At 32.9% G+C, this 26353-nt stretch overlaps 1 protein-coding gene across 1 annotated transcript in view; it reads left to right on the top strand.

Moving 5' to 3' along the window:
* The window catches only part of LOC143225183 (dynein axonemal heavy chain 8-like), a 224214-nt gene that overhangs the window by 154730 nt on the left and 43131 nt on the right, over positions 1-26353 (top strand). The window contains exons 48-54 of the mRNA XM_076454151.1: positions 1442-1546; positions 1913-2051; positions 2233-2347; positions 2922-3112; positions 14508-14629; positions 20819-20937; positions 22720-22996. Of these exons, the coding sequence (XP_076310266.1) occupies positions 1442-1546; positions 1913-2051; positions 2233-2347; positions 2922-3112; positions 14508-14629; positions 20819-20937; positions 22720-22996 (1068 nt within the window). The remainder of the gene's footprint in view (positions 1-1441; positions 1547-1912; positions 2052-2232; positions 2348-2921; positions 3113-14507; positions 14630-20818; positions 20938-22719; positions 22997-26353) is intronic.

Below are 26353 nucleotides of genomic sequence, written 5' to 3'. Positions count from 1 at the left end.
AGCATACAGTTACTATTCCCTCCAATTCTTTCTCCATTTGACATTTGGTAAAGCAAAGCTTTATCTGTTGTTGTTGACTGGCCAGCATGTGGTCCAACTTTACCTGCAAACTTATGTGGAAATCTGTTTATGGAAATGCCCATTTAGTAATTTATCAAATATCATTTGAAAATGTTAAACTACACACTATTGGCAGAAATACTCAATTTTAATCGTAAATTACTACATATTTAAAATAAATGCAAACTATACCCCATGTTTATTATTTTGCAGCCAGTGGTTACTGGAGAAATGTGAACTGACTGTTGGTAGGTTGAGACTGAAATATGCTGGTAGGGTATGGACAGTCTCTTGGTAGTCTAAGAATAAGTTCTGATTGTGGGGTGTCATTGTAGAGAAGACGAAGAGTAGTTGTGCTTTCTTTACAGTCAGTGCACCACCCTAATCTGAAATGTATAACTAAAACACAATTTTTTGTAATTCATTCGATTTGCTATGTTTGTAATCACAATATATGATTCACTGATTTGTAGAATTTAGAAATCGGTTGTTTTGCGCAGTATATGATTTAATTTTTAAAAATATTGTGATCAATGTAACCATAAAAATTAATGATCAAATTTTATACATTAATTAGAGCATAATATATTTGTTATCTTTTGTATGTATAGGTTTACTAAATGACATTATTTTGTATTTCTTATGACAATACACATAAAAGTCTACTCATGTCCTTGCCAGAACATTCTGACAAGTTGACAATCTAGCAACAATGCACAACTACATAATTATAATTATGAACAGTAAAATCGAAGATCAGTTATATATTTCTTATTCTTAAAATAATTGTCATAATAAATATTTGCACAGTAGAAAGTGTAAACATATTATTTAGGCTACAGTTTGTGTTTCAGTAAAAGTTGTGCATACAACATTGCTGCAAAGTTGTGAAAATATTTTCCAACTTTGTAAGTTTCATAAAACATACAAAAAAATAAATATGGTGGCATATTTCAAAATGTGTAAACTGCTATTGGAGTTTTTATAAACTGCTTGTTTCATGAATATATTCACCCTTAATATCTAACATTGCCACAACATTGTCATCATATGCAATGCATGGTATTGTGGATTTTACCAGTGCACAACTAGTTAGCAACGTTATAAAAACACATGTGTTATTGAAATATTGCTAAAGTATCATTCCTGTTAATAATGCACTGTATTACCAACACAACACACTACCATATGTCTTAATATATATGTATATCAGAGCTGGTATTATTGCATACCATGTCTCAGAAATATTTCAACATTTTAAACCATACCCCAAAATAGTTTTATTCTCAATATTGTCAGCTAACTCTATACATATTTATTAATCAAAGTGAAAATTTTGGTCATTAAGTAAACATGATTACATGTTTAATTTATATTGTAGGAGTTGGAAGCAAATAGAAAAAATTTAATGGAGAGTGTAACAGCTAATAAAAGGAAGATGAAAGAATTAGAAGATAATTTATTGTATAAATTGACCAGTACTAAAGTAAGTATGAACTAAGTTTGTAAGACTTTTATGGATTTCCTTTTCCTTGTGATTAATTGATCTAAAAGGCATTATAAAGTAAACACGAACCAACAGAAAATAGTAACAAACATTTAACTATCATATTTATCCTTTTTGCTTTGAATAGGGTTGAATAATTTGATATTGAATTTTATAATTATTTTGTCATTTTGTATGTTAAATACATATGTTGTGTGGGTTCATCAGTCTCTTAATTTTACTGTAAATAAAAAATGGTGGCAGTATTCTTTTTACTTTCAGGTATAGCTTTTGGATCTGTTGTTTATAGTGTTAGTAAGATTTTCTGTATATAAGGTAATTAGTTAATAATATTTCATTTTTCAGGGTTCACTTGTAGATGATGAATCCTTGATTCATGTTTTAACCAACACCAAAGAAATTGCAGCAGAGGTGTCAGAGAAACTGAGTGTAGCTGCTGAAACAGAAATTATGATAAATAAAGCAAGAGAAGAATTTAGGCCTGGTTTGTTACTTACCCATTTTGTTACCTTTTTTGTACAATTTTTAATTTAGATATTTCTTTATGATACAATTTATTTATTTAAAATTTTTAATTTATTCCACACATGAGTGTATGTTTAAAACACTTTAGTTTATAGAATTACACAAATTCATGAATACAAACTTTAATTTATTTTTTGTAGTTGCTGCTAGAGGAAGTATTCTATACTTTCTCATCTGTGACATCAGCATGGTGAATGTGATGTATCAGACATCACTTATACAGTTTCTGGAACTTTTTGATATGGCAATGAGAAAGTTAGTATCAGTAGCATTTACACCTTAAAGAAGTTTGCTTAAATTTATTTAAGTGATTTTACAGTCTTTTATTAAACATTTTAAAATTAAAGATGTATGCATTATTTCTTATATTTTTGCAATGGTATGTTTGTTTTTGAAGTATGAAAAAGCACAATTTCTTTTGTAAACTGCAGTTGCAATATAATTTATGGAATTGAAGGTTCCTAATATCAGGTGTAAACTTTTAATTCTCTTTTCTTTGTCCTATTTCATATTATTATTTTTCACATATTTATTGCATACAGGTAACTTTTATTTTAAAGTTTAATTGTTAAATTGTTTACATGTATTTACATGTATGTATAATTCTTGTAACGAAAATTAAAATAGGTTAGTAAGGTTTACATAAATAAGAAAGATAGTTTAAACAACAGAAAATACAAACGTTTATTTGCTTAGAAAAAATTGGGTTAAAAGAAACATCATTGTCTTAGTGCTGTTTGTTATATGTTTGTGTATTTTTATGATGTTAACTGCAACTGACTTATTGACATATTTTAACTATATATAAAATTTTCTGTTGTCTTTATAGTTCTGAAAAGTCTCCTATAGCAGCTAAGAGAATAAGAAATATCAACGAATATTTGACATATGAAGTATTTAAATATACTTGCAGAGGATTGTATAAAAACCATAAATTCCTCTTTACCTTACTGTTAACACTAAAAATTGACATGCAGCAAGGTAATATAAGCCATGAAGAATTTGAGATTCTTATTAAAGGTAATACTTTTATTCCATAATTTTGAGCTTTTTTTCCCAGGTATATTATCTTTACTGGTTATAGAGATTGTAATTTCTAAAAATACATGAGTTAGTAAACTGTTATATCAGTTCTGTCAGTAAAAGGCTGTAACATTATCTTCAAGTAAAATAAATTACTAACATATTCAATACTCTCTTTTTTAACGTATATATATATATATATATGTATATAGTCAGCAGCATTATTTAACTGAAAAACATGATAATGAAAGTGGTATCTAATATTTATTCAAAATAAACAAGGGATCTCCTTCTTCATATTATAATTTGCATCCTCCATTTGATCTTCATTTATGTGCTAGTAAGTATCTGAGCTTTCATTTACATTTTTTGGCAAAATTAATCAAAGTTCCCCTTCAGCAAATTGCTTTTCTGGTAAATGCAGATTCTCAGCCAATTACCAAAATCTTGATCATATGTTTAACATTATCTACCAAATAAAGCCTTATCATTATTATTTTAAAAATCACTTCAGAAGTTAAGACTAAGAATGTAGCCAAATTGAATTAGCAACCTCCCCAACATTATGAAAAGCATAAAAGAGCAACTAATTTCTGATTTTTATTATTGTAAAAGGCTTAGCTTAGACATTTAAAACTTAACAGATTTATTGTGAGGCAGGCTAAGCTCTTCTTTGTTTTTTCTTTTAAGTTTTGAATATATTTGTTTTTCAAGTTTTAATTAGGCCAAAGTAAATAAATAAATTGTTCATGTAGAATAAAAAGTTCACATTTGTTTTGGAAAATACAAATAATTTGCTGTAATTTTTTGCTATTTGCTCCTAGTCAGGACATACTCAGAATCTGAGGAAATCTTAACTTTAATATTATTATTGGTGTCTTTAATATTTTTTTATCAGTATTAAACTTCACTAAGTTATATGTAGATCAGTGTTTTATATATATGTAATAAATGTATGATAATTTTCAAGTATTCATTTAAGGTTTTTTGGTTTTTTCAATATTTTCCTGACCATTTCACTTTCTTTAATATGATGAATATCTTTCTATATGGAGCTGAAGGTTTGGTTTCAGAATTGTTTTAAAATGATTATTTAGTCTATAAAAATCCAGATTCCAACAGATCTTAATAAAAGTCTTTTTTCCATTTATGATTAAGCAAAATATTATCAATCTCCAAAATGAATTACAGTTTCATGCATGTGATTTTTGTGGAATATATTATTTCAGCTCACTATGTTTAAGATTTGAATTTCATTGTTTGTTTTTTAGGTATAAAACTATATATTTGTGTAAACCTTGTTCCATGGAGAAACAAAAAAATCATTGTTTGCATTTATCATCTTGATGTTATGGAAGCTATCATGGATTTCAAAAAGATTATCTTTTTCTATTTTTCATGACCTATCTTCTGAAATGTCATCTTTTTGAGCACATCAAGTGATGTTGTAATGGCCTATGATATATGATTTACATTAAAACAAATGTTAAGTACATTTATTTTCAGCCACCAGGAATAATTAAAAGAAAATGGCAACATGGCAGCCATCTAGAATGTGAAGATTATAAATGTTTACACTTAACATGTCTTCACCTACAAGTTGAGTTGTATGTTATATTTTTTCTAAGAACTGTAATCAGCTGAATTCAGTAAGAAGGAATTTACAAAACTACACTATACAGTATTAAATCATTAATATCTCAATATCAGTGAGACTGCTACTTTGGGTGGATATCAAGACAAAGAAATAATAGCCCATACCAATATCAGTTCATAGTTTTCAGTCCATTAATATCTTGTGTGCTATAAAGTGCATACAAATTATGTTCAAATTACCTTTTGTGCTCAAATGGAATTTGTCACTGCCCACTTTATGTACTGGAAAGGCTAATCAAGACTGGGAAGCACCTGAAGAAAATGAGATGAATGGATGCAACCACACCAAACATGCTCACTTTTTCAGCTATGGGGGCATTATTATGTAATGGTCAATCTCACTATTTGTTGGTAAAAGAGTAACCCAAGAGCAGGCAGTGGGTGGTGATGACTAGCTGCCTTCCCTCTAGTCTTACACTGCTAAATTAGGGATGGTTAGTGCAGAGAACCCTCTAGTAGCTTTGCACAAAATTCAAAATAAACTAAACAGTACATCATGTATGATTTGTACAGAGTTATGTAACAAAATTTTTCAAAATTATTTCTTTTAATATAATTAACTTCTAACACTCTTATTAAATTTTAAATCACCAAATAAACAAAATAATAACTTGAAACTAAACAATCTTGTTTTCTCCAAATTTTGGTTATTTCAATGCAATCCATGGCAGTAATTTAGGTTTTAAGATTTTTTTGCCTCAAAGAATAATTGAAGCCTGAAAGCCAACCCAGGATGGTAAGAAACTTTGGATTATTTTCGCCCACAAAAGGTCTTAAGCCAAACAGATTTTTAAGGAGCATTTGAGCTTAATTTTTTTTAAACATGATAAGTGTTTTGTTGTGATGTATGTAAAAAGTTAAAACATGCCTGCCTGAAGACATTGAAAATTTATTTTTGTTTTTCTTTTCAAGTAGACATATTTTAAATGAAGATTTTTTTAAAAATTCCTCCAGACCTGCCCCAAACAGAACAAAGTATGAGTATATATGGGCTTAAAGGAATCACTTTTTGTGAGTGCATTTTATAATTCACCTTGTATATGCTGGTCTTTAAAGATTACTTTCTTCCCATACATCATCAGTATTATAATTCTCTGTTGACAAGCCAAGACCCTTCAGAGCTGCCATCACTAAATGCAGTTTGTCAAGTCTTGGCATGATGTTTGAATTGAAATTGGGTTTTGTATCAAGCAACTGACTCCCTTTTCATAAAGTGGCATGTTGAATATAATGAGAGTATCATGATATTGTTCAGTTGTAATTTCTTTCAAGCTTTAGACTTACACCATTACTTTCAGTAAGATTGGTCATTCATGTGTTAGTTCTGGGAGTAGTGGCAGAGCACCAACATGAGTTACTTCCTGACATACTAACATAACTTGACCAGTATAGGATCTTACCTGAAAGATTCTTTTATTTCAACATAGATAGAGCAGAAACAACGATCCAACCCATTTGAGTTAACTGGTAAGCTCTTGTAATGGACTAGTTTATAACAATATTTTGTTGTATTTTCTCATATTGTAAGAGGAATCATATTCTTCCTTATTGTTCAGTATTGGTTTGTGATAGGTGGTGTTGATTTCATAGTTTTTCTAGAATTAGATGTACCTCCATCATGACTTTCCTCATCTCATTACTATATCAAGTTTGTTGCAGATTGATCAAGAAATGCAGAAAGTATAGGAACAGATACAAACACGTATTTATATTTATTATAGATAATAACTAAATTGTTTGAATGTATCTTATAATAGTATATTAGTTAAACTGTTATTTCAGTTTCGCCAGTAAAATGTAATAAGTATTTCTAATGTGTTCCATACTTATTTGTATATTTATATATTAATCCAATATTAATATTAATAGTATTTTATAGGAATTTGTTTATGCTTCGTTAGTTAGTTGATCTGTCAGTCTTTGATTAAACATTTTAAAATTAAATATTTTGATATTTATTATATCTAACAACATGACTCTGACATTGCACTTTCTAATAGTGAAGAATGTTTCATGAATCAGTTCCTAAATATATTACCCATGGCAATCTGCGGCACCAAGGCCCTGCATCATTCATATTAAATGCTATTAACTTTCTGTATTCTGAGATGTTACTTAATTGCTAAAACATGTTCTCACTGAAGACAAATTATTCCAAATAGTCATCCTTGTGTAATAAGAAAAATAAAGTAAATGTAGAAATTACTAGATGCATGGCATGTGTATGAATGCAAAGGTATGAATAAGGCCATTTTTAATAAATGACACCTAAATTTTACTTACATAGAATGTGGTTCTATGTTTTTGAAATAAATAAATGTATTATTTTGAAATACCATAAGAATATTTTTACAGGTACATGAACGTTATATGAATGTAAGGTTTGTATTTAGTTATAAATAGGAATGTGAGGCAGTATTGCTGTTGCAATTAGCATGACCAGACTGTGAGTCTGAGAATATGTGTTTAATGGCCTCTTTTCAGAAAAATGTAGCTACAGCTTAGGGTACTGGGTGTACCATAAGAGTGACAGTAAAATATTACTTATTGATTAGCACAAATTGGCCCAAGTGTTTGCAGTTGTGCAACTGTTAACTAATTGCCTTCCAATCAGTCAATCAGTTCAAAATTGTGGCAAAAGAGAGTATCTTATATTTTTTCATCTGTGACATAAGCATAGTGAATGAGACATATAAGACATCTCTGTAAATGTTTTTTGCTTGTTTGATATGGTTGTGAGAAAGTTAGTATCAATGTTAATTTTGTTTGAACATGTTAATTCTTTCACAGTCAATATTTCCCAATTCCTACCACCTTAGACAATTTTGTTACTTCCAATATCCCCTGGTTAAAATGTCTGTATATAGCCTAATAACTTTAAAGCAATGAAATTATTTTAAACAAAAACTCACCAGCGGCCTGGCTTGGCATAAATTAGATTTTATGAACACATTTATATAAAAATTTTAGCTTACACAGTGTTGTATTTCTCTCACATATTGCTGTAACAGTGGCTGTTTGTACTTCTACTTGGATTTTACATACCTTATATTATTAATACCTACTAAAAACGTGCATGTGAACATATTTTCCACTCAAAGAGCTTGTCCTTCCTCAAGATATTTAATTTTCTTTAAATGTTACATCCAGCCAACACTTTGGTTATTTTGTTAGGAGTGGCATCTGTTACAAACTTCTTACATATTCATGTAAAAATTTGGTAGTCTCCAACATGGATACACATTCATAATTATTTTACAGGTAAATATAAACTAAGGTGATACCTTGACTGAAAAATGCCTCATCACACCAAAAGATAAATTTGAAAATATTTTTATATCCAAGAACAGGATCTGTCAAGGTGAATTCTGGTACATGTTGAGGGAATCTCTCAGAGAAGGTTCTGTAATTTCAGTTTACCTGTTCTGAGATATGTTTGTTTACCAAGGGAAGGAGAGGATCCTAGTGTTTGAGGTTACAACCCCAGCACACCACTCTGGCTTTGAATTCATGTAGACAGGTAGCTTTGGGGTGGCTCCCCTATGATCTATTGGCTGGTCCACTTGGGCTAAGGTCAACCAAGTACTAGGGTTGGATATTCTCAACAAGTGTTGTGGACATTGTGTCTCTAATGCTAGTGTTTGGGTATAGTGCTCACAAAACCCTACCATTGCTACAATGTTCTGTATTTGACATTGCAGTGCATCCCCTTATAGGGCTTCATGGTGGGTGGGGACAGTGGGCACTGAAATATTCTTATTTTATTGTGAATACCCCAATTCATGAATAAAAAAATAAAAATGAAAAACGACCATGTGTGGACGACTCTGTTATACAGTCACCATCAAAGTCAAACTCAACACCTACATTTCTCATTCTGCATTCATTGTTTTAGAAATCTTTAGGGCAGCAGATGGCCCCTATTTTATTCAAAAGGGATTAGAGGAGCTTGCTCTCTTCCCCAAATTAGTAAAGAAGCTGCACTTAGGAGACATCTTTACGGAAACATCTTTACCACAACACACCACACTCCTCCTGAGTTCAAAAAGCATTAGGAATATACCCATCAAGGTTACTTCCCATGTTACCATGAATTCCTCAAGAAGAATTATTGTTGAGAGAATTAAAGAACATTTCTGAGTCAGAGATCCTTTACTGGTTTTTCCAGCTAAGGAGTTTCTGTGGTGCACTGAATCTCCACTCACAAAGATAGAATTATGATTAATGTTCTGATTTTGGCATTTACATTACCATGCCCACCTGCCACAGTCAAGGTATGTCATCTGAACTGTAAGATACATCCATACATTCCCAACCTTCTTAGATGTTCCTAGTGTCAGTGGTTCAATTCTTTGAAGACATTGTGTCATGGTTCTTTAATATGCTTATGGTGGCAAAAAAGCAAGATGCCTATGAGTGCAAACTGGAACCACACTGTGTTAACTGTAGTGGTTCACACTCCTCTTACTTTAATTCTTGCCCTAAGTGGGTGGAGGAGAAAGAGGTGCAACACTTGAAGACTGTAAACAATATCTCCTATTCAGAGACTTGAAAATTATATTCCCACTCCATCTCAGAGATATGCTGATGCACCCCATTCCACTTCCACAGTTGAAGTCCAGACTGATCTCTCCATGCTTTCAGCAGAGCCTTTTGCAAACCACCTGAAGAGTCTTTTGTCCTCCATGGCTAAAAGAGTTGACAATTCTATGTCTACTCCCATCTCTCTCCCTGCCACTCCTTCTAGTGGCTGTGTGGGTCCACTTCCTTTGGCTTTGGGTTCAGGTATTTCCTCAGGTCTATCTTCTTCTCCAGCTCGATTATTTGTTCACACCATCATTTGCCTGAATCTTCATCCACAGATGGAGACCTGCCCACTCAATCTAGGGTAGGATCCATGGAGGTCAATAGACTTTCGTCTAAATAAACTAAAAAAACAGAAGGGCTCCCTGTCCCAAGCTCCTCCACATAAAAAATGGCCACTTTGATACAGTAAAACCATAAAGGTTTTTGTTCAAATATAGATGGCATTAAGGATATGATTGATTCATATCATCCTGTGCGTCTCTCCTTTCAGGAAATGTTTCTGAAACCTGCCAACACAGACAACTTTCAGCAGTTTTCTTTGTACATAAATGATAGGTTATGTGATAGATGAGCACATGGAGGGGTGGCACTGCTGATCAATCAGCATGTGCTCACTCTGTCTTTGCCACTCAATACACTCTTGGAGCATGTGCTCTTGGATCACAATTTTTCTCTCTTCAGTAATCATTGTTATACTTATTTTCATGCACCTAGTCAGTCTCTTGCTGCTATTTATCTCTTCATCTGCTCCCTTTCACATTTCTCTTACTTTTCTTGGAACCTGATCCTGCCATTGTCTGTAAGTCATTGACAGATGACTATGTAGAAGCAGTAATTAACTGTATTGTCCAGGCATCTGCTCAGTGTATTCTTAAAACCTTGACATGTTTTCTAAAGTATCCTTGTCCATAGTGGAATCAAGCCTACTACATGGCACAGAAGGCTCAAAAACAGGTCTGGAATACCTTTTGTAGGTAACCCACATATTTAAACTGCATTGATTTTCAGTGGACCCATGCAAATGTCATGCAGGTCAGACAGAAAAGCCAGAAGAAATTTTGGATTAAGTACACAACTAGCATCTCTTGGATCACCAATTCCAAAGTCGTATGGGACAAACTTTGGAAGGTCAGTGGGCTGTATACTTCTGCTCTCTTTTTGATCTTGCTCTCTGATTGCCAAGAAGTTGTTGATGTCCAGAGCCTTGCTGATACTCTTGGTGAGAGCTTTTCTCTTGTATCTAGTGTTTCTACTTGATCCCCCACCTTCTTAGCCATCAAGACTTAAGCAAAGTGATCATCCCTTTACACTGGTGGAACTCAAGCTTGTTCTTCATCAGTCGTACCTGATGATATTCACTGTGAAATGCTGCACCATCTCCATCCTGCCTCTCTTGCTACTTTTGTGGTTGTTTTTAACCTAATCGTGCAGGAGAATGCTTCTTCTGATGTTTGGCTCCAGGCCATTGTTCTCCCTTTTTCCAAGCCTTGGAAGGATCCCAAGATTCCTTCAAACTACTGTCCAATTGCTTTGAAGAGCTCTCTGTATAAAATCTTAAAGAGGTTGGTTAATACTCATCTTGTCTGGATCACCTACAAAGTGTGGGTTTCCACAACAGTGTTCCACCATGGACCACCCAATTCGACTTGAAACATCAATCAGGGAAGCCCTTCTCAAGCAACAACATGTTGTTGTTTTTGTTTTGTTTTAACTTGAGATAGCTAATGATACTATGTGAAGGTATGGCATTTTGTGAGACCTCCACTCATATGGGTTGCAAATTTTTATAATTAATTGACCAGCAATTCCATGTTTGTGTAGATTTAACAATTTCCTTTTTTTTCTCACAGGAACTTGGAGTCCCTTAGGGCTCTGTCTTGAGTGTCACACTTTTCATTGTAAAGATTAATATCATTACTGTACAACTCCCCACTTCAGTTACAAATGGATTCTATGTCAACAACTTTCACATCTTGTGTCAGTCATTGAGCATGAGTTATATTGAGCAGTAGCTACAGGCTGCCCTTAATCATTTACTGAAGTGAACTACAGCAGATGGCTTTACTTTTTCTCTCTCTAAAACCATTTGTATGCACTTTTATCACCAACGTGATATTCACCTGATCCTGAGCTCTGTGATTTTTTATGCAAAGTTCTTGAGGCTTATTTTTGATTTTAATATTTGATTGTAAGCTAACTTTAATTCCACACATAAAGCAGCTACACATCAAGTGTACAAGGGCACTGAACATCCTCCATGTCATTTCTTCCACCTCTTAGGATGCAGATCAATATTTTATGCTTTGCTCTATCATGTCCTCATTCAATCAAAACTGGACTATAGGTCTCTGGTCCATGGCTCTGCACAGGGGATTTCTGCACTTCTTCAGTCCAGAGTTTGTACACTGAGTCTCACAAGTCTCCTCTATGCCTCAGCTGTTTGTAACTGTTTTTACTGTATGCTTCAGTACTTTGATCCTTACCAATACATCCAACTTAGGATTGTGTTTTCCTTCCTCAGTGGGTCCTGTTTGTTTGTTTTTTCAGAATAAATGGCTACTATTGTTTCTTTTGGACTTGGTATCCAGATGCAGTTGGCTGAATTGGGTCTGTCCTTGGATGATGTTGCTGTCTCCACAGGTCAGTCCATCCAACTGTGGCTTATTACTATTCCAAAGTTAACCCTTTCTTTAAGTTCTGAAAAAGGTGGACACTCTCAATTGGAAGTACCATCTTCTATTTGCTGAAGATCTTTTGAACCACCCTTCTGTTCCTGTTTATATGAATGGTTCAAAATCAGGTGACTCTGTGATCTCTGCCATGGTTTGTTGTGCTTTGGTAGTTGCACATAGGGTCCTTTCTACAGTTTTTCTGTTCACTGCCAAATTGTACACCATTTCTTTTTCTGTTGATCACATAGAAGCTGTGCAGTATATGAACTGTACTATTTATGCCAACTTGCTTAGCTCTCTACTAGCCCTGGAATTGCTTCACGTCAGTTCTCACCCTATTCTCATCAATATTCAAAGTTGACTATCCCACTTCTCTTTATCATCTACTTCTATGCAGTTTTTCTGGATACAAGGCCACATTGGTATTTGGTGTCTGCTCTGGAGTTATCACTGCCATGCCTGTTTTATACATGGACTATGGCTCAGTATTCAAGGCTTGGCTCCTCATCATTTGGCAGTCCACTTGAAGTGAGCAACGTGATAACATACTTTTCCAAATAAAACCTTCTATTGGGCTTTGGCCATCTTGTTTTTATAAGGATCAGAAAGAGAAAGTTGTTGTAACTAGGTTACACATTGATCACAGTTTTTTAACTCATCGTTTTCTTTTATATGGGATGGATACACTAATGTGTGGTCTTTATGACACTCAAAGCACAATAGCCCACATTTTACTGATGTGCCATCATTACGACTATGAGTGGTGGCAGCATTTAGACATATTTTTACCATGGGTTTACACAATGACATTGAACAGTGTCATTGGCAGTGGTGACACTGTCCACCTTACAAATGTTTTTAATTTGTGATGACGAGAAAACCCACTTGTAGAGAAAATTATATATGTAAAAACAGCTGGTTTACCCATATCAGCTGTTTTTACATATATAATGTTTTTCATTTGTTAAAAACCACTGACCTTTTTAATTTTATTTAAGTTTTTATCTGACATTGGACCACTGTATTTGTTTCAACTTAATTTCCCTTTACACTTCATAATACTTTCATTGTTTTGTTTTGTTTTTACCTGTTGTTAGTTCAGATAGCATAGTTGCTTTGCACTGTAAAACACCAAACAACAACCAAGAACATAAGTCAAAGTAATTTAAATCATACAAATAAGTAAAAATAGATATTTAAACTCTTATATTGTCAACTCATTCAAACGTCATAAAGTTAAATTACCATATGGTATTTATGAGTAACAAAAATTTTTAATAATAGTATTATATCTTGGCATAATACAAAAATGCATTAAAAACATTGTATGGTAAGTTAATTTTATAAATTATGTTTCAAATACATTCTTAGATGAGAATGTTTTGATTAATTTGTGAAATTGATAATTTTTTTGCACTTGAAATTTCACAATTCAGTAAAAAGGTTCATTAAAATACCATCTATGTAATGAGGTACCTATTGTTTATAGAGATTTGTATCATATGTAAGTTATTAATTCATGCATAGGGACAACAAGGAACTTATTAGTCCATATATTAGCTCTCTACTCTAAACTAAGACTGTTGAATAAATAAATCTAAAAAAATAAATAAAATAAAAATCTTAAAGCCATCCCTTATCATTCATATAATTTTTAAACTTTCTCTTAAGATTTGAACCCCTTCCCGTGGCAGACTTAAATGCTGGAAATCAGATAGCCCATCGTTTAGCTTTGTGTTTAACTTCAAACAAAACCAAAAAAAACTCTAAAATTCACTTACATTTACCGCTTCCAAAACATCTAAAGGCAGCCTATTTCAAAGGCCAACTACCCTCTCGGGAAAATAAAACTGCCTTAACTGAAGGTGACTACTACCTTAACAAAAGGTATGCTTATTCCCCTAATTCTATTATTCTAGTTGTTAAGCATGAACAAAATTATGCATCAACACTGTTAATTCCCTTTACTATCTTAAATACTTCAGTCAGATCCCCTTTAACTTTTTTTTACTTAAAAAAAAAATTCAGAGACTTTACATTTCTCTTCATATGATAACTTCTCCATCACAGGCACCATTCTAGTAATCCATTTCTGAACTGTTTCTGAGAATTTAATGTCCTTCCTAGCATAAGGAGCATAAGACTGAACACAGTACTCCAAATGTGGTATAACCAGTGACTTACACAATGAAATTATATATATATAATCTCTTTAAACTTGTATTCTGTGTTTCTGTAAACACAACCTAAAATCCTATTTACTCTACCACTAGTAATACCACACTGCTTGGATGGCTTACTAGAATGATCAATCCTTACATCAAGATATCTTTCTTTCATGACACTGTTAATGAATTTAGGGGGAAAAAAAGAAATATCTTTACTTAAAACTAAAAGTCAACTCTATCTTCAGGTTTACAAAATTTCAGTTGCATTTTAAATGTTATACATTATAGAAAAAAATTATTTGCCAATAGGAGGAGCTGCTCTTGACCTTAAAGCTGTGCCACCAAAACCAGCAAAGTGGATGACTGACATTTCATGGTTGAACCTGGTTGAACTCAGCAAATTACAGCAGTTTCAGGAAATTCTTACAAAGGTAGTAGGAGACAAATGATACTTTAATATATTTGATTTTCAAGTTAAAAATATTAATAAGTATACATTTACATTATGCAATATAATGTATTGTATGGGTATTTCTGTTACTATCTTAAATTTTATATATTTGTATTCACTAATGATTACAAAGAGCCATTGGTATGAAACTGAGCATATCTTCTACTATCATTAGAAATTTCGCCCAACATGGTTAGACCAGATGGTTAGGGTGCTTCACTCACAATTTGAGGGTCACAGGTTTAATCCTCATCACACCAAGTATGTTTCCCCTTTTAGCCAGTCCCATTATTCATTGATAAAAGAGTAGCCCAAGAGTTATTGGAAGGTGGTGACATCTAGCTGCCTTCCCTATAGTCTTTTACTGCTAAATTTGGGAAAGGAAGTACAGATGGTCTACATGTAGCTTTGTGTAAAATTCAAAACAATCAAAATCATCAGCAATTTAATAAACAGGAATTTGAAATTTCAAAAAGAATCACCAGTCAAAATTTCATAAACATTCCTTCATGTTGTCATGAGAAGAATAGCCAAAGAAACTGAATCACAGCAGACCCATTTGACTGCATACCTGACAACTCCCTGATGCATCCTAGTGAGATTTTGTATTTTTGGTCTGTAAGTTTAAAATGTAGTCTTGGAATACAATATCTACAAACAGTGAAAGGACTGAGGAAAATTAGTCAAAACATTTCTATGTTTAACTTTTCTATTTTTTGCAGAGCTTGCTACATTTAAAATTGTGGAAGCAGGCAAATAGCATTTAAATATAGCAATTAGATTAATTATCACGAAGAAAGAATGAATATTTTTAAAAGTACAAAATCTGGAATGTTGTTTAAATTAGGTGGAACTAACTCTTAATGTAAAAATTGTTCAGAGAATTAAATTGGAAACTGACAGTTTGATATCATTTCTCCCCTTTTTAATCTTATTGTCCATTTTGTAATAAAGAAAGAAATATCTGCCAACTGAAATACAATCAAACATGAAATTTGAGTAAACTCTAAGGGTGTAATAAAATAACATATTTCTGAAGATTTTTTTCAACATAATAACTCTTGTAAATATGTATCAGTGTTAGATATATATGGCTTTTAAGTTTAATGTGTGTGTTATGACTTAGATTGTTTATGTAGCAGGGATGTGATATTTATTTTTAGAAACAATAATTTTTTTTTACATAATTGTTTACAAATCATATGTTGTGTAATTCACTTGTTAAGAATTAATAGTTGTTCTCAGTAATTAGATTATTGTGCCATGCTGCTAGAACGTTCTGAATTTACCTTTGGTTTAATGAAGTATTATTGCTTTAGAAAGGCCAGTATTGTGTGGAATGTTCTAGCTTTCTGTTATGGGATAAATATGCATCAAAAAATCATTATTGAGATCTAGTTCTAAACTGTGTGACCATAAGTTTAGTGAGAAAGAGTGTAGAGTGGTGATTTTTAAAGTAAAATTATTACATAATAATTTATCTTGCTTATTGGATTCTGAAGTAATTGAACCCACATATGTGGACTTTGATGAAACAGAGAATTATTTCTAAAACATGCTTACCTCCTCTCTAACATATAGCTAATATTCGACTATCAGGGTTTCTTCCTTTGCTCGTCTAAGCATTGGTCTGTTTTTTATCACTTTCTCCAGCCTTTTATACCACACTCAATTGTTCTTGGCAATATTTATCTCATAACATTCTTCCCCTATGCCAATGTGCCCTCTATCTTGAAAGTATATATAAATCTCACATTCACATAATATTATTACCTTTTCTCAACAAAGCTTCATTAATAGGTTTATCAGTATTATGATTATTCATGTTGTATAGTTGATTTTCATAATAATAATTTGTTTAACAAATTTTATTCCCATTGGAAAGCCCATTTATGATATGAATTTCCGCATTATTATTTATGGCACGAAGGCAAATCAAGGCTTTCCTATCCCACCTCTGATATCAATAATCTGAAAGGGGAGTCACTCTTGATGGAGACTTTCAGTGAACTTATTTGTAGCAAGATGGAAACTGCAGTTGACGCTATCTTCAGCAATCGGGGAGAATTTAGATTCATTTTTTTCTGATCAATTTTTTTAGTGTGTTGGCTTTTCAGTCATCCTTTGGGACTGTGATGAGTTTGTAGATTTGCAGATATGGGGTTCAGTGTTTAATTTCTTATAGTGCAAATGGCAGATGATCCAACATTGTGTTACTCTAACAAAATAAATTTACCTGACAAAATGTTGTTCTAACCAATGGTATTTAACACAGTCTTTAAATGACCTATACACACAAAAAGGGGGGCACTTTGGATACTCTATCTTTGATTTGTTTTCCTCTGTAAGTTCTTTGAGAATGTGATGTTTTGAGCTTGTATCTTACCTGATAGTTGAAAGGTCTGGGAAGTAATTTTTAGTTTTTTCTCCAACCATAGATATTGTAGTTCATGTTGGAAGGTTTACTTCTTGGTTATATAAAAGGACAATTGTGCCTTATCCAGCACATTGTCAGAACTTTGTGAACTAGTGTACCACATCAGGTGAAAGCATTTTCATCTATACTTCAAATTTCAGGACTTAAAGGCAGAGTTTGTAGTTATTCAAACTAGATCAATATTCCCAGGTTGGATGTGGTAATTCTATTGAGTTACACCTATACAATTCAACATTTTGTTTTCTTTTCATTTCACTTTGTTTGAAGACTCTGAGGATTATCATTTTCACTGATGACAAGCTAAATCCATTCTTAGCATTAAGGGGAAAATCATCAAGCTTCATTCTTAACAATTCAGTGGTTATGTCTTATGTTTCTCATCTAAAAGTTCTTGGTCCAGGGCTCCTTGTTTTTTTGGTGTTTTTTTTGGGCCTCTTTTCTCAGGACCATTCCTATTTTATCATCTTACTAGTTTCCCATGTTTCTTGGCTGATTCCTGAGGTAGCAGATAAATTATATCAATCAAAACAGATTCTTCTGATGGAATAGGTGCTTCATTGCAAGATTCTATTGGATGGGCTCTTCATTTGCAACTGTTATTAGTAGACTGGCCTCTCATTGGATCATTCAACTACTGGTGATTTGATCTCCAGTATCTCATTTTGAAGCTTTGGCAATGGATGCATTCCATCAGAACAGGATTACAATTCTCTGCCTTCTTTCCATTTCATATGTTACTTATGGTAGTAAATATGATTTCTACCAACTCATTTTCAAGTCCTGTTAATAGTATCAGACTGGTTGTTTTACCTGGGTTTCTGCTTTTCTGGTATCTTTGAGAGTGTCCACTTCTTCCACATCTTCTTAAGCTATTTCTGTGGAAGCAGCCATGATCTGAACTGGTACACCCAGTTATTCAGAAGCTTAAACTACAGACATAAAGGTTATGCAGTCTTTCACATGGCAAAAGAAATTCAATTTGAAGGTCGTTGTGGATCTTTCTCAGTTTTTACTTTGGCCAAGATGAACATTTACCAATGGAAATCACACACATATCAGTAATGATGTATTGAGAGAAGGTTGAAGCCATTTTGTTCTAAAGTATGAACTATAACTCATTTTGCTACATGAATTTTTGGAAGAGGTTTTTGTACCTTCCTCAAATGCCTTGAATGGTCATTTAGGACCAAGGACCCAAAGCAGTCTGAGGAATCTGAAAAGTGACTACATATTTTTGAGTCCCCAATACTCTTCAGATTCCTCAGATTGCATTACATGATGTTTATCAACACCTGTTTGTAATTTGACTCTTATCAATCCCCTTTACCTGAAGGTTTATTTTTCATGGTTACTACCCTATAGACATCACCTGTTGGAGTGATTTGCACTGTTTGTTCATAGATTACCTTCTCATTCTGTGTCCTCAGACCAGTTCTGTCAGGCAGAGAAAGGATAAATCCTTTACACTGATTCATCTGATTACTATTTCTCACTTCTGTGTCAAATCAGATTTTGATCATGGTCAATTCAATGAGTGTTTTGAATGTTTTGTTGCCTGCTTTGAGAGATGTTGACAACGACTTTTTATTCTGAACTCTCTTTGAACATGAGGAATCTTCTGTGAGTCATGAATAATTATATTTGTCATACTTCTGTGCTTTTAGTAGCCCAGTCAGACTGCATGCTGTAGGTCAGTGTGCAGACTAATATGTGGACCTCTCCCAGTATTTTTAACTGACATCATTTGCATGATCTAGCAGTCTCTTTATCTGAGAGTTTATGCATACTCGTTGTAGCTATCTTCGCCATTTCTGCCAGATAATGCAGAGTGGTGAGTATTTTCATAGCTATCTTTCAGGGTACTCTTTCACATTTTCACTGGATCCCATTCTGTTGCAAGAAGTGCTTTTATCAAACCAGTTCCACATCAGTAACCAAAAATGCAATATATTTTATGCAGGTTGCAACATGCTCTGTAGAAATGAGGTATTCCATAACACCACTTAGGGGCTGACCAGGTGGTATTACTATACCATGCTGTACTGCCACTTACGGATTATCAAGAGTAAAGCTTATAGGAATCTAGTCTGTCCCTGTGAATCATAGAATTGAATAAATCATGGCTGGCTTGCTTTTAAAAAATTAGAGAATTGGTTCACCTATTACACTGTTTCTCAGGGCTCCTCAGAGAGCCTTACCTTCCAGATTCTACTAGGGAGTCCTTACCACACCCAGTTTTCAGTCATTGAGGCAGTGGACAGATACATTTCCACCTGAGTGTTAGAGTGAATTCCTCCACTCTTGGAGAAGATGGCAAAGTTGTTTTTTACCAAATGTCAGTAAAAGTTGCATCAGCCTGTGTGAAAGCCCATTCATAATATTGATTTAGGGTTAATGCATAACTATCTGGTTTGGTTGTGAGTGGCCCTTCTTTTCGATTGATATTGATTCAGTACATTATTCATGGAAGAGGGTCTACTGTTTTCCCATAATTCCAAATGCAGAGTGATCCTGTCCTGGGTCCTTCGTTAAACACTGTTGTTCCATTGCCTCCCTATAATTTTGAGGGGAAATGAAATTTACTTCACCCACATATTTGGAGAATGAGGATAAGTGTTCATAATTTCAGGTCATATGAGTTCTGTTTCCTCCAGATGAGTAAGGCATAAAAGATCCCATTATTCCAAGCATGAAGTGTTGCCTTTTGAACTTCTTCACGTTGAGAAAAAAGATTTTTCAACTTCAAAGTTGCTTACCTTCTCATTGAGATTCTGGTCACACAGAACACACAACTCTAGGGGTACAAGTTGGGATCCAGTTGTAAGTGTGTGTGTGTGTGGTTTGTGATCCAATTGCCCTAACAACCAATGTAGGATATGGAGAACATTATTTTTTAATTTCAATCCTGAGTAGTACAACCTTGGCTATCTGGTTGGGCCCTGGCCTATAATGATGATAAATCAAGTAAGTTTCCACCACAAAACAGAAAAATAAAGTTCCAGATGAAGAGAATACCTGTTCTGGATGTAGTGTTGTTTCTCATTAGAGTGCTAATCTTCTGATGACACCCCCATGATCTATACAGACACTTTTTATATGGATAATGCCCTCACTAGTCCCTCCACACTTGATTAATGTGAGATTCTAGCTATAAGTAGAAGAGAAGGGAAGTATGTTTTGGAACGTAACATTTTCCAAAATTGAAAATGTATTACCAACAATTCTTTCCTCTGCTAAAACTCTTCTGCTTGTGTTAGAAACTAGAATTATTCATGTAATAAAAGTGATAACATTACCTGAATGAAGTGTTTATATACAGTACAAGGACAAAGGGCTCATTGACATAGATAGAGAGGATCACAAGATTACTGTTGCTAAAGGCAATTGAGTGAGGTATAAAAGACTGGAGCAAGCAAGAAAAAATCAACTAGTACTTAAATGGAGGGTAAATATTATTAGAAGAACATGGTAATTTTAAACTCTGGATATATCTGTGGTAAAAACAGTGTGACAAGCATTTGTATGTATGTTTCATTCATTTTTAATATATTATTATTAAAGCAAGCAGGCTCTGTTGCTGTTTCTTTATAGTTGAAATTTATTGCCAACAAGTTACAGACACTTATTGGAAAGAATCTGTCCTTACAAAACTTGACAGTTATCTTGCACTGATAACATTTTAGATAAGTAGTAGAATATAAATTAAATAAATGGCAGATTGTTAAATTACAGGTAAAAAAAAATGAGAAATCATGGAAAAGCTGGTATGAAAAAGATGCACCAGAAGAAGAAGAGATTCCATGTGGTTATCAGATGTCACTGGATTCCTTTCATCGTCTTTTGTTTATCAGGTTATGCTGTAATTTATTCATTATTACAATCATTATTTTTCTCATATTTATGACTTTTAGAATAATATCAATTATCAATGAAAAATGAAGAATTAATAATAGTTATTGTTGCAGAAATTTATTTTTTATATCAAAATCAAATAGCATCTAAAAACTGTCATTACTGTTTTATTCTGGTATAAAAATTATTTACTATTTAATATTTGTATGGATCTCTCCAAACTTGAAAAATACTAGAATTTTGCTTTTAAAAATCCTCATGGAAATTCATTAAAAATGGATATTTACATAAAATTGAACCTTAAGGAGTTTTTGAAAATTGTTTTTTTAAACTTTAATACTTTCTAACCTAATTTCTTGTATTAAATTTTTATTTTATACTTTAACTACAAAAGTTATAACTGAAAATAACTTACATTTTTAATATGTAACAACTTATCAACTGAATGTTGTGTCTATCCTCTTGTGCTCTTTTAAGGTATCCAAATGTCTCGTCATCTAATTAGTGACGTGTATGAATGGATTAACGAGAATCTCACTGTCCCTATCTACTATATAGTGAAACCACAACCAAGCATGTATATCTACAGTAAAAACACTATATCAGTTTTATTAAGATAGAACTAGAAGATTAAAAATTTTTAACAATGTGATGACTTGTGTCTTTAACACTATCCTTTACAAAGTAAAATATCTTGAATGAATGGAAAAGTGTTTTAATTTTATGTTTGAAAAAGTTTTTGAATCCTATTTATTCAAGTTTTTTCAACTTATAATATGAACTGTTGTTATTTTTATTTTTCTATGGCTAGAGAATAAAAAGTATGATTTTTAGAGGTTGGGTACAAGCTTATATTAAAACACTTTGGAGCCTCACCACATTGTTACAGCTCATGTTTTCAATTGTGATCATGCTCTGTATGACTACTATGCATATTAAGAGTGATCCTGAAGTATAACTTTCTTTGCAAAAGACTTTGTTGTGAGACTTTCATGTACAATGCTCTTTACTGCTCCTTGGTAGCTTACCATTACCCATCTAGTTTAGAGGGATGACAGTTTTTCAACACTTTAATTGCACCAAATGTTTTAGGTAATGCATTTGTCAACTTAACCACTATTACTTTGTATGAAATAGTATCAATATTCTTTTGATTCTGCAGCTGCTTGAAGTATGTATAAGATGAAAAAAAAGGTACGAATAGAAACTTTATCTTGGGGAACCCATACCTTTATAGTTTTGTTTCTACATTTTTTTACTATATTATATATTGTTGACTGAGACATGTGGATAGCTTTGACTCTGATGTTTATGGATTCTAACCTATTATCAGATATTGCACTTTGTGTACTATAGTTTGGGTATGAGTTGTTTTAGGTCTTCTTCTGGATGTTCTGGTTTCTTGAGCTGGCTCGTCATCTTTTCTCTTTCAATTCCATTAAATACAAGCAGTATTCATATCATGAAAATTTTGATTTCCAATCTGACACAGTATGTTAATCTGAGTGCATAATTATTTTTTGCATCAGAAAGAACACTTAGATACACATCCCAAAAAAACACTGAGTTGTTTATAGCTTCATGCTACCTGCAAAATGTCAAGAAATGTCAAATGTAATGTTGATACATGCTCTTTCAATGAAACTTTGCATCTGCTATGTTTTTCATGTGACTTGCTGATATATATATTCAAAATCACTTTATTATAATATTTACAGATGCGAAATATAAAAATATAAGTAAACAAGCATGGTACTTAAGAACTTCTGTGATTTTGGCAGATGTTGGTGTCAAGATCGTATGATGTTCCAAGCTAGGAAATACATCTCTGACACAATGGGAGCAAAGTATGCTGATCCAGTTATTCTAAATTTAGAACATATCTGGAAAGAGAGCAATACAAGAATGCCACTCATTTGTCTTCTTTCTATGGGTTCTGACCCAACAAATCAAATTGAAACCTTATCCAAGAAAAAAGGAATAGATTGTCATGCTGTTTCTATGGGTCAGGGTCAAGAAGTTCATGCTCAAAGGTTGATGGGACAGTGCATGTCAGGAGTAAGTTTTGAAAAAATTAGATACATTTTTCCTATATGATTTTCTCCCTTATTTTACAGATGCAGTTTAGTAACCTAATATATACTGAAATAAAATATCTTTTTTACTTTTTGCAATAAGAAAATAAAAGCTGCTTAAATGCAACAACAGAATCCTTTTTTATTTTCTGTTTAAGAAGAAAAACGACTGTGTAAATGTATATTTATCTGTTAGTCAATTATTTTGCTACAGTATAAGTCACTCATTTTCATTTATGGTTTATTAGCAAAAGATACATTTATCATGCTTTTGTAAATGTCACATATATTTTATTTTATGAAGAATCATTAAAATGAAACAATATTACATTTAAAACATAGCAAAAACTCTTTCATTCTGACCAAGTCAAATCAGCTTCATTTCAACAATTGCCAAGCTCTCAAATGTTAAATGTTATTCATCCTCAGCTTCACTAACTATCATAAAACTAGCAACTTAATGGAGCTTAAGATGGGTGAACAGCAACAAAGTGTTCAAAAGAATCTAATTTATTTTAATTTTAAATCAGCAAAACCTGACAGTTTTGCTTCTTAAATGGTTACCCTATTTCATATTAGTAATTCTGAAGTGTTCAGTTAGACTATTTAAATTAATTACTTAAATGGTACAAAATAATTATTTTCTGTTATTTTATGTTTGCATTGCAAAAATAATTCAGTGAATTGTCATTATATATCTATAAGACCAAAATCAAAGCAAAGCATTTTGATTAACTTTTTTGTAAAATATCTTGCAGATTTGTACTGAAATGTTAAAAAACTCTGTGGTGTTATGAAATATTATCATAGCATTATCTTCTGGACCAATTATCCAGTCTAGACACTTTAGCAAGTGAACTGATAGTAAAAAAGAAAGTAACTAAATAAACATTTTCTTTAATAGTAGATCCAAACTAAACTATGGATCTCTGGTCTCTCCCAGGGCCTCTACCCTGAAAATGCTGGATCCCATTCACTATCTGGGGTCTTGTCTGATTAGGGTCTTTTCACAGTTCTCTAGTCCACTGAGTCTTAAGAACCTACTCTTCATCTTTACCATTTTCAATTTTCTCAACAGTATGCCACCTAGCTTTGATCATTACCCAAGTATCCTGCCTTGAATTATGTCTTTCCTTCTCAGTGTGCTATGCTTTTATGTAATAGATAGTCTGTAATTCCTTTGAACCCAGATGCTGTCTCCAATAAGCAGCCTGCCCCACTGTGGCTAATTACTATCTCCACTTCTGATCTTTCTGTGAGTTATCTGAGGAAGGTAGACACTTCTGATTAGAAGTGCCATCTTCTCTTTTCCAAACATCTTTTAACCCATTCCATGTATATGGATGGTTTAAAATCAAATGACTGTGTGGCTTCTGCTTTGGTTGTTTTGATTCAGTGGTTCCTTGCAGTATCCCCTCTACACTCTCTTTGTTCAGTGCTGGATCGTATGCCATTTTTCTTGCCCTGGATCACATAGAAGTTATGCAGTACATTAATTGTATTATTTACATGGACTCTCATACCTGTTCAATGGCCCTGGAATGTTTGTTCTCAGTCTGTTCTCATTGATATTCAACAACGACTGGCCCATTTCTATTTATCTTCTGTTGTAACCTGGTTTTTCTGGATAGCTGGTCATGTTAGTATTTTCATGAATTAGCTTGCTGATACTACAGGTAAGTCTGTCTACTCCAGTGCCGTCAGAGCTGTGGCTTTTCATATATGAAGTAAAGGCCTCTATTCGAGACTCAGGTGTAATTAGCTTGGGGTGAGCAATGTCATAACTAGCTTTTCCAGATTAAACCTACTGTTCCTCTCTGGCCATCTTCTTTCTATAAAATTGTAAGGAGGAAGTTGCTTTGGCTAGGCTACACATTGGTCACATTTTTTTAATGCATTATTTTCTTTTATCTAGAACTGACCCAACAGTGTGTAGCTTTTGTGACACTCAAGTGACAATTGAGAACATTTTACTGTCACATCATTATCACAACTGTAAGTAGCAGCACCATTTTAGACATTATTTCTAAGAGTGTATTCCTGGCATTGGGCAATGTCATAGGCAATGGTGACACTGCCTAGCTTGATCATGTTTTTAGTTTGTTTTTTTATGGACCATAGGCCTTTTTAATTCTGTTAAGTTTCTTTTTTATAATGGATTTTTGGTCTTTGTTTAGGTTTTAAGTTGACATTATTTTACATTTTATACTCTTTTTTTTTTTAACATTTTCATTGGTTGTTTGGCATAGATAGCTTAGTTGCTTTGCACATTAAAATGTCAAACCAATCAGTATAATCTGTACTCAACATAGCAACAGCAACTAAATGAGTTTTTGGCAAAATCATACACTGTTAAAGAATGATTTTCATCTCCAATAGTAATTGTCAGAAGAAAGAAGATATCTCCAGTTTCTGCATTGATTATAGGTGGGTGAATGTGGTGCATTGTACATTGTATTGACACCTTTCTGCTACCATGAACAGTTGAAAGTCTGAACACTTTGGAAGAAACCTGTTGGTTTGATATGCTAGACCTGACATCTGGATACTAGCAAATCACAATAGATGCTGAGAGCAGACCTAGTTCTGCCTTTAGCATGAGAGATGGTATTTATGAGTCATGTATCATTCTATTTGATCCAGTGAACACACCCTTCACTTTTGTACAGAATAGGAGTGCAAAAACTTAGTTGAAAGAGTTTTGTGGCTCTTACTTTCTAAGCTGTTTAACAGTATTATAAGGTATAATGTATGCACTAGATTATATGATTATCTTCCAATTATCTGAAATTGATATGGTTTGTTCACTGCAGGATTAATGGAATAGTAATGACTTTGTAACCCATACCTTCCAAGCTATCAATCAGTGTTTTATTATAAGAGATATTCATACGATATTGGGTGATAACTGCTTGACTGATGAAATTTATGATCATTTATACCAGTAGATACAGTATTTGGTATGTCAACAGTCTGCACCTCTGACAATGATATTTAGAAGCTAGAAATCATCTTAAAAGACTGTGATTTTGTGATCTTTTTCAAGCTATTAAGTCATTTGTTGATGTGAAACATCTGAGACGTTTAATGAAAATCCTTCACTAGATTGTTTTTGCTAATGCATATAGGAAAATGTTTTTTTCTCCATATATAGTGAGGGAATTCTGTTTTATTTACTTGTATATTAATATATGCTGCAGAAAGAGTACAAATAATCAATTCTGTCTTATGAGAATTTAAGCTAAAAATTAATAGTTCAGCTGAGTTCATTCAGTGGTTATCTGTTTTGTGATGTCTGAAATGAAAAACACATGAGTTTATGAGCTTGTAGGTGGCAATA

The sequence above is a fragment of the Tachypleus tridentatus genome, chromosome 9 (assembly GCF_004210375.1).
Source record: "Tachypleus tridentatus isolate NWPU-2018 chromosome 9, ASM421037v1, whole genome shotgun sequence".
Taxonomy (NCBI): domain Eukaryota; kingdom Metazoa; phylum Arthropoda; class Merostomata; order Xiphosura; family Limulidae; genus Tachypleus; species Tachypleus tridentatus.
The sequence above is the reverse complement of the archived record's forward strand: the minus strand, read 5'-3'. Positions and strand labels throughout refer to the sequence as shown.